At 39.5% G+C, this 9,374-nt stretch overlaps 1 protein-coding gene across 1 annotated transcript in view; it reads right to left on the bottom strand.

Moving 5' to 3' along the window:
* Nucleotides 1-237: 237 nt before the first annotated feature.
* The window catches only part of LOC139447396 (uncharacterized), a 13,813-nt gene continuing 4,676 nt past the window's right edge, over nucleotides 238-9,374 (bottom strand). The window contains exons 2-5 of the mRNA XM_071228728.1: nucleotides 5,301-5,439; nucleotides 4,313-4,720; nucleotides 3,514-3,660; nucleotides 238-2,404 (exon numbers count right to left, since the gene is read on the bottom strand). Coding sequence (XP_071084829.1) covers nucleotides 2,247-2,404; nucleotides 3,514-3,660; nucleotides 4,313-4,720; nucleotides 5,301-5,439 — 852 coding nt within the window. The 3' untranslated portion in view covers nucleotides 238-2,246. The remainder of the gene's footprint in view (nucleotides 2,405-3,513; nucleotides 3,661-4,312; nucleotides 4,721-5,300; nucleotides 5,440-9,374) is intronic.

The following is a 9,374-nucleotide window of genomic DNA, read 5'->3' on the forward strand; positions in this document are numbered from 1 at the left end:
CACATTAAGCTGACACGCCGCGATATAACTGGAATACTGTTAAAAGCGGCGTTAAACCCAACTCACTCACTCACTCAACGTGATTAATGTATTGGTTGGCTAATGAAAACAAAATCGTTACAAAAATAGTTTTTTTCTCAATGTATTCCCATGTAGTACGTAAGGTATGCTCTCAACGTTCAATAGAAACAAAATAAAAAATGGAAATATGGTGTATTTGGTGTGTAACATATTTATTTCATATCTGATATAATGTTAAATGTACAACGGCAAATACAGGATATTCTCATTTGATGATCAAAATATCAGTGCATGTGAATTTTATATATCGAATGGTAACAGTTACACAAGATTAATGAAATCTTTGAGAAAATGGTAATTATGATAACAGTATAATACATATATATATGAAACATAAAAAAATATCTAGTTTTGTAGCTATAGCTGAAGAAATATCTAACCCCGACACAAAATCCAAAACCTTTTTTCATGCTGACCAAAACAAAAAGAGGCCTTTAAATCAATTATTCAATAACATTTTCAAATTTAAAGTAGAAGTGTCACTTTAGAATCATTTAGGACTCTTTGTTGAAATGGGGGTATTTTTTAATGTTCATTGAATAAAGTACATTTGCATCCAGAATGTTGAATGCAGAATGTGAATGTTGCTTTTTTAAATGCTTTACAGTTTGAATTGAAATGGATATACATACATCGTGATATACATGCATTACTGGTAAACACAGAAGAGAAGACGAGACCTGCTTTGTGAGAGTGAATATGAATGAGTGGGGCGGCCCAAATGTATGCAGTGGTGACAGCGGCGCTGTATAAAGTACGCCCTTCGTGCAAAGCAAACTATATATTAGTGAGTGAGTATGGTTTTACGCCGCTTTTAGCAATATTCCAGCAATATCACAGCGGGGGACACCAGAAATGGGCTTCACACATTGTACCCATGTCGGGAATCGAACCCGGGTCTTCGGAGTGAACGCTTTAACCACTAGGCTACCCGACCGCCCCAAACTATATATTAAACATATAAGTATCGTCGTTGGGTCACTGGGACCTTCAAAACAGGTGTTCACACCGCACCGTCCATACATCTCTGGTTACTGGTTACCACTAAAATACATATGTGTTTACATTAATTAAAAGAACAATGGTTGTTTACCCGGATATATATGGATGCCGTTTAAGCACTCATTTGCTCTTTATTACCTGTACGCAAAATAATGAATCATCAACTTATACAAAATACATAAACTGATATTATTATAAATATAAAAACAGAATTTTGTTGGGGTCCATATACGTTGTGGTAATAAATGTTTGGATTGTTAATCACTGTTACTCTATTGTTGTGGTCTTGTTTTAGGATGTGAGTGTGGATGTTATTTTGGGGTATGGTAGTTGATGTGATGTAAGATGCAGATGCGGATGAAGCTGTGCGAGTGTTGATGACGCCGTGGCTTTGGATGTTGATGAAAACAGAGGGCACACGTGTGGGTGTGAAGGAGCACATGGACGTTGATGTGAATGAGGACGTAGACGGAAATGGGGATGTAAACGTGGAAGTTGATGTGGAACACGACATTGTCCAGTTAATGGTTGCGGATGTGGATGGTAATGTGAGTAGGGGTAGTAGTTGATGTGAATGTTAATAAGAATTTGGATGTGGATATGGATTTGGCTGTTCACATGAATGTGATTGTAGATGTAGATTTGGACGAGGACGTGGGTGTAGATGTAGATGTAAATGCTGATGTGAACGTGAATGTAGTTTGTAGACGTGGGTGTAGACACAGATGAATATGCAGTCCATGTATACGAGGACAAGGACGCGGCTACCCTAGAACTTATATCTAAAACCATGTCAACTGAGCGTCAAATCAGTATCAGATCAGATCAAAGTTTTGATAGTGACATAATCCCAATACAGCGGATTCTAAAGACAAACCAAATTAGTACGCGTAGAGCCACGTAAGTACGAAGGTAGAACCTGGAAGGTGTATCTGAAGATGATAATTACACAAACACATACACACACACACAAACACACACACACACACACACACACACCACTCTCTCTCTCCCTCTCTCTCTCTCTCTCGCTCTCTCTCTCTCTCTCACACACACACATACACACACACACACACACACACACACACACACATACATACATACATACATACAAAGTTCATATAACATATGCTTCAACATACGAAATACATCATTGACGTATTTCAGGGAATATATGGCGTCATGTTGTGTGTGTTGCACCGATCGCCAAGACAGAAACACAGAAAGTGATCATCCCCTACATCTTGACACGACCGATTGTTGGAAGATGCTCTATCCCATTCTGGGTACTGCTCCGTGCACCCTCGGTGAACAATGTTACCTGGAACATATGACATACCGCATATCAAACCTATTTGTCACCAGCCGTCTGTAACACTATCTCGCCTACTACAGGTGGGTTTCTAGTATCTCACAGTCATAAAGCATACACTTCTTAACTCATATTCATGTATTATTCACGCACCATAGAGCCCTTTCTCTATAGGTTGACTTTCTAAGAGATGCTGCTTCAAATTTAAAGTAATAAAAGGTAAGTGTTCTTCTCAAATGTCTAATTTACCAAAAGGTAGAAAAAACGAAAATATGAGGTATTTGCCAAAGAATTTGCTTCATGGGAAATATTGTGGATATGTTTTACAACATTTGCAATATATTTCATGCTGAATAAATTTCCAATATGATTATTCAAGCACTGAAAAGGATTGAGCTATTAATATCGTTATAATAAATATATAATAAAAACCATGCCAGGTTTCCTATGTAAACTATTTACCAGTGGCAGGCATAGTGGGGAGAAAGTTGTTTTGCCCAAAATTGTTATTGTGTTTTTAAGCTTTTTTCATTGTTAACTAAAACTACGGGTCTAGGGTTCAAATGTTATTTTTATGTATGTGCCTGGCCATGTAGGCCAGTACATACTTGCCCTTTTCGTGAACACTTTGTGGCACCATTAATTTACAGGCTATTTTGCCTTTTACGCCCAATGGAATCTGTTTCGTCGTATAATCGAGACTGTTTTTTCTCTGGTGTTGACTATTTATATTTATAGCTAAAATGGATAGAATTATCATTAAACCGCCCGCATGTTATAAAAAATGAGCGGGCCACTGTAACTTGATAATGCCCTCATATTGCTTGACGACGGGCCATTATCAAGCCCGTTGTTAGGTGACGTCATAGGGTAGAGAAAGTGACGTCACGTATTATAGTGACGTTATCTGGTTTGTTCTATGATGTTTCAATATTTGTAAAGGTGGGTCAGTGACATTCGTGTTGATTGCAGTAAATGTTTCAAAACGATATTGTTGTTTCTTTTTATTTGATAACAAATGCCATCCATTTTGGCTATAATAATGTGGCAACACACTTCACGAAAAGATGTATTTGTATATTTCTGTCGGAAATTGTGAAACATGCTCTGACACTCACCATCAACATGATTAACATCAGAGAAGCAGGCGGTACCACATGGACAGGGCATTACTTCACCGGGGTCAGTCCCAGCCAGGTTGCCGTTCACCGGACATCGTACATTTCTTGAGTTACAGGAATGACACATGCGGGAGGATTTGCAGACTGTAATAACAATAACATGCTTGTAAATAAAGTGGAAAACAAAGTAAAGAATGGGACTCCATATTCGTTTTCAAAATAGATAAGCGCGAGACCAAGGAAGACATGAATGCTAGACACTTCGCCAAATGAACGCTTTTCATCCCTGTGGAATTTGTTACTTAACGTGTTGACCATAGGTATAGATCAGAGGTTCAGGACAATTTGTCAAAAATGAAAGCAAATGTCTGAAAAAAAACATTCTGAAAAATGTCTGAGAAAAACATTGTGAAATGCTGGACTTCCTCATTGATAACATCTATGTAACATTTGGGGGTTAGACATTTAGGCATCCCCATGGGCACCAACTGTGCACTCCCTTTTGCTGATCTGTTTCTTTAGGCATATGAATCGGAATGTCAGCTTGGACTGGCAAAATATAAACAACGCAATTTGGCCAAGAAGTATAATTTAAGGTTCAGGTACATTGATTATCTGATATCCTTCAATAACAGTTAAACAACCAATTCCCTTGCACTGATTTACCGACCCAAACTAGAGATGACGGTCACTTAAATAATGTTAAAAGCAAAGACTTCGAAACCTGCCTCGAAAACGAGTGACATGACATATTCAAGGGACAAAAAATATGTTGTGAAATTATCCTAATACTTACGTGTAGTTGTCACGGTAGTCGTTGATGTAGGTGGAGATAGAGACGTTGAGGCAGTACTAGATCTTGGCGTTATGGAGCTTGTAGTGGCATTCGTTGTATTAGCTATAGTGGGAGGAGTCACTGAAGTGGAGGGAGTGATGGTAGTCGTTGAAGGCGAGTCTGAGATGGTAGTCGTTGAAGGCGAGTCTGAGATGGTAGTCGTTGACGGCGAGATGGAGGTGGAAGATGTTGAAGGCGAGACAGAGGCGGAAGATGATGAAGAGGGGGTGGGGGTGGAGGGTGTTGAAGTTGAGAGAGAGGTTGTAGTCGTTGAAGTTGAGGGGACAGTTGTAGGTGTTGTTGTGGAGACTACCGTTGATGTTGCCTTGGTTGACGATGGTGGTGTATCAGGCGATGCCCCAGTTTGTCCTTAACAATGAAAAATAATAACATGGGAATACCTTCGTGGTTCTGCCCGATACCATTAAATGGACACATAGCTAATACTTAACTTGTTCATTCGTCATTAAACCAGAGGAACATTCGACACCGTGCAAATAAAACTTGAAACCTGCCATGAATTACATTTTAATATAAATCAACGATTTAAAGATTATCCCAGGTTTAAATGGAACAGAGATGTCCAAATGTGCAAGATCCAGTAGAACATTAAATTGATGAGACATAAGCGGTTATATAATACAATGGACATGTGCCTGTGATTAAGTTTTTACACATCATAATGTAGAATCTAATGACTCCATACTTCAAACACCAATTCAAAATCTTCTGGTATGTTTTATGATCTAAACAGAAGTCATGCTTGTGTTTCTCGTCATTGGTCTTTCATTGAGAAAACGGCAGAATATTTTCATATTTTTTTAAGCTACATCCCCTGGTCAATCTTGTATAAACAGTATAAACAGTTTCTTTTGTAATAAGTATATTTCCTGTTAAACGTTTGTTGTTTGAAATATCAATACATATACCTGAATGTTCTTTGGCCTACCTGATGTTTTGGCGTGTAGAAGAGCGCTGGTGACTGTCAAGCAAGACACAAGAACTATAATCAGTAGGACTATTCCAATGATCATCCCCCGTTTGAAGGAGCACCATCCTGGTGTCGAGCCAGAAGGAGGGCCTTCGTTCTGTGACACCAGAAACAGACATACAGTTGAGGTAGTGTGTAAATAGCAATCGGCAAGCCAAAGAATAATTATAACCAGTCTCAAATTCTGACGAAATAGGTTCCTTCGGACGTAAAAGCAATAGAGTAGACTACGTTTATAACGAACACGCTTGTGACGAACTGGATTTTTGGTCCCAGCCATTTGCTCTATGTATGTTGTATGTATGTTTATAACGAATTACAGTTATAACGAACTAACATAAGTGGTCCCTTTAAGTTCGTTATAACCATAGTTTACTGTATAGTGATGACAATTTTATGAATGGATCACTGGAAATATGCGTACACGAAAAGAGTAAGCATGTCTGCTCCATCTGTAGCACCCGCCACTCAGCCTAAATCGGTGATAACACCAGGCGTTCGCGAAAACGGAACGCATGACTGTCAATATGGCGTATCAGCGAAAGATATGGTCATTTGGGGCTGTCATTCAGAAGTTGTTTTTGTTCCTCACAAAAAACAGAACGTACGTATTTCTTGCACCGTATGGACAAAGAAAGTAATAGACACTTACTGCCGTTCTTGAACACAGTATCATTTGTAATATCAGTAACGTATTAATTTTTATTACTTATGGTTTTCATTTCCCAGGGTTCAAGATAAGCGAAGTTAAATACTTTGTACGAATTAATATTTCGTATGCGCTATAACAACGTTGAATAAATGCAAATACAATTGACTTCAACTTTAGAATGGTCAACTTTCTCTTTACGTCGAGCAATATTCCTGCAGCTCCCGCCTTTGGTGTCTACATTTTACAACTTTTCAGGTTCCATTTTAGCATGCTTTTTCCACCAAGATTCCAAAGAGCTTCATACGACTCTTGCTCAGAGGTTGTTTGATCAAGGTTATGACATTCAAGGTCTCAGTAAAGCTTTATTGGTTTTATTGATGACATGTGGAGGACATTCCCAATGTGCATCATGACAAAACTTATGTCCGATGCAATTCTCTCTTTTGACTTACTAAATTCCCGCGTTTTTTTCAGGTGAACAATTGCCTTGCCTTTGTATGTGTTTGTGACAGATGTCACCGGTGGGGCAGGATACGCTCACCTTTTCGTGAGCACCTGATATCATTACCATTTTGATAGTGATTCCGAAACACATACCCGTGATATAATCGGAATTTTACAATCGACTCTGTTTTGGGCAGGGAGGGTTGTCGATTCGACGATAACCCACTAAATCACTCACTTGTAACACCTTGACCGTGTACACGTGACACCCCGCCAAGCTAAACCAGCAGTCGAGCCAAGTTATCGCTCTGTGTGGTGAATAGTCCTTTGTCAAGTTACAGTTGTATTGGCATCTGATTAGTTATGAATACACCATGCCATTACAAATGTAAGAAGTAGATTCTAAATGCAACAACTGTTATACTTGGGATTACACTCTCTTTGTGAAGTACAAATTCTAGTACTTTTTGGGTTGAGTCCTACTCGGGACTCGAACCCACACTCTCAGAGTGTTACATATCATTAGTTGTTTAAATATCTGGAAACAACATAGGACCCTAAGGATACGTATCTTCTAGCTGAAGCATTGCCAAACAACTTCAAGCGAGGGCTTTATTAAAACAGAACCTGTTTATGTGGTAATCATCATAGCCATTGTCATTATTATTGTTATCATTATTGTTGTTGTTGTTATTATTATTATTATTATTATCATTATTTACAGATTAAATATAAACATACAGCAAAGAGGTTTTTGGTGATCCTGGCACAGTCAGGCTGCTTAGGATACGTCTAAGGCTGTAAATGGGCCTATTCCAAAGAATTTTGTATTTATCTTTTTCCATGACGCCCTCTACATGTTCTGGGTCGTACCATGGTTGAACCTCCGTGTCAAAACCACAAGCATGGCGAAGACGGTAATAAAATGATCGTGCTACACCATCATGTCGTTTAAGATACTGTGTTTGTGCCAAAGCTGGGCATCCACTGACAATGTGTTGGACAGTCTCATTAAATTCATTACACAATCTAGATTTCATATTTGCATTTTGATGCAAAATCACATATTGACGGTTTCGAGTGGGAAGTGACTGGTCCTGAGCAGTAAACAGAAAGCCTTCTGTTTCACTTCTCACGCCAGTGTATATTATTATTATAGTCAACATGTAACGGGATGACATCCATCTACTCGGTAGTTGCTCGTGTCGCTATATAGTCGTGCAGTACACGCTCCTGGAGAGATGGATTCCAATGTTTGATTTGAAGGCTTTGAGGGAAGAAAAAAGCGGCATCAAAGTACATAATCCAAAGATTATAATTTGAAAGTTGAAGCATCTACTTGGATCTTTATAGTAGATTTTATATTTGGAACAGGTTGGTACTTCTGTATTAAGTCTATTAAATATAATGGCACTCCTCCATTAGTTGAAGCGATTTGCCACGAGATCTATTCTAGCCTCAGCTTGGAGTGCAAGGACTTCAAAACATAATGCGTAGGTATTACAGGGTCTTCCATGGAGTTTGCAGCGCTTAACCAGTTTATGTCATTATCTGTGTGTCAGCTTGCTCCGTTTTGCTTTGTAGACGGATGTAGGAAAATGCCATTCAAGTAATAGCCAATAGCAACTGTGCCTCTCACGGAACCACAATGGGAAGTGATAATGCTATCTGGTTATGTGTTAATCTAGTGATAATTATGAGTCACATACCCGCTGTGCCGGAGCCTACATGGCTACTGGGGCATGGTAGGGACAAAGTACCATCACTGATGAAAGGAAACACGTCGGGCTGGTTTATGTGTACATGTCTTGACAAACCGCATGAAAGTTTCCGTTTGTACTTGTACTTCAGTACGTCATGGTTCGAAACCTGGCTGCTTCGAACCCAAGGATGTACTTGTTACCCTGTCTGGCGCTCGGCAGTGATAAACAAGCACTGGTCGGCTAGAAGTAGTGTCATAGCGACTGATTTATGACTACCATTGTCTGCAGTACATATGACTTCAAGGGCAATTTACCCTGTAGCCATGTCTCCATAACTTAATTGTCATTACGTTTTAGGCGCTAATCCCCGTTGTTAATCCTCACCAACATTTCATTGTATTTTGAATGTCAGTCAGCCTGGACTACCATATCACTTCCCTTTAACTACTGCTTTTTATAGTATGGCATTTATTGCCCTAATTGATCACGCCCATATGTCCAAAGCAACGTCGTTGTCTCTTTGTCTGTCCATTGTTGTTCATTTCTATATATGTGCTACCATTACACAGTTACTGGGGTGTTAGTCAGGCTTGGTATTCCGAGTGCTGGCATAGGGACGACCTCGAGCAGGATATGCCGCTCGTAGGAAACGCCCTGAGGTGAGCTGGAGCTCCACTCACCTTTTGTACGCCTGAGCTGGAAAGTCTGCTCATTGCTGTGTTTGTGTTGTCAGAGCAGGTATTCCGCTCATTATGCAATTGTTGTTTATTGTTTACATGTTGTGCATAAAGCGTTCCGGGACAGTGATGTCGATTTTGTCCTTTATTCCCCCAAGAGCTAATTCCCCGTCAACATGCACGTTGACAGTAGTATACTGTGTGAACCAGCAACAACACACACAAGCGTACGTCGCTATATAAGAGACATTTCAATTCGGCTTCGTACGGCCAACCGCCAACGTTCCGATTAATAGTCATGTGATTAAATCATGTGGAAACTTCATCAATGCACATCATTGTTGCGCTGACCAGAATAGAAGTTTAATCTCAAAAGTCTCCCCATTTGACTTACTTGTATTTCCCTCACCGGTTGTATTTGATCAATAATAATATCGGCAAATTGGGATTTTTCAATCCAGGTTTGTGTTTTACGCCGCACTCAGCAATATTCCAGCTTTATCACGGCGGTCTATAAATAATCGAGTCTGGAACAGACGGTCCAGTGATTGACATC

This window comes from Haliotis cracherodii, unplaced genomic scaffold, assembly GCF_022045235.1.
Source record: "Haliotis cracherodii isolate W230 unplaced genomic scaffold, xgHalCrac1.p SCAF_10, whole genome shotgun sequence".
In the NCBI taxonomy this organism is placed as follows: domain Eukaryota; kingdom Metazoa; phylum Mollusca; class Gastropoda; order Lepetellida; family Haliotidae; genus Haliotis; species Haliotis cracherodii.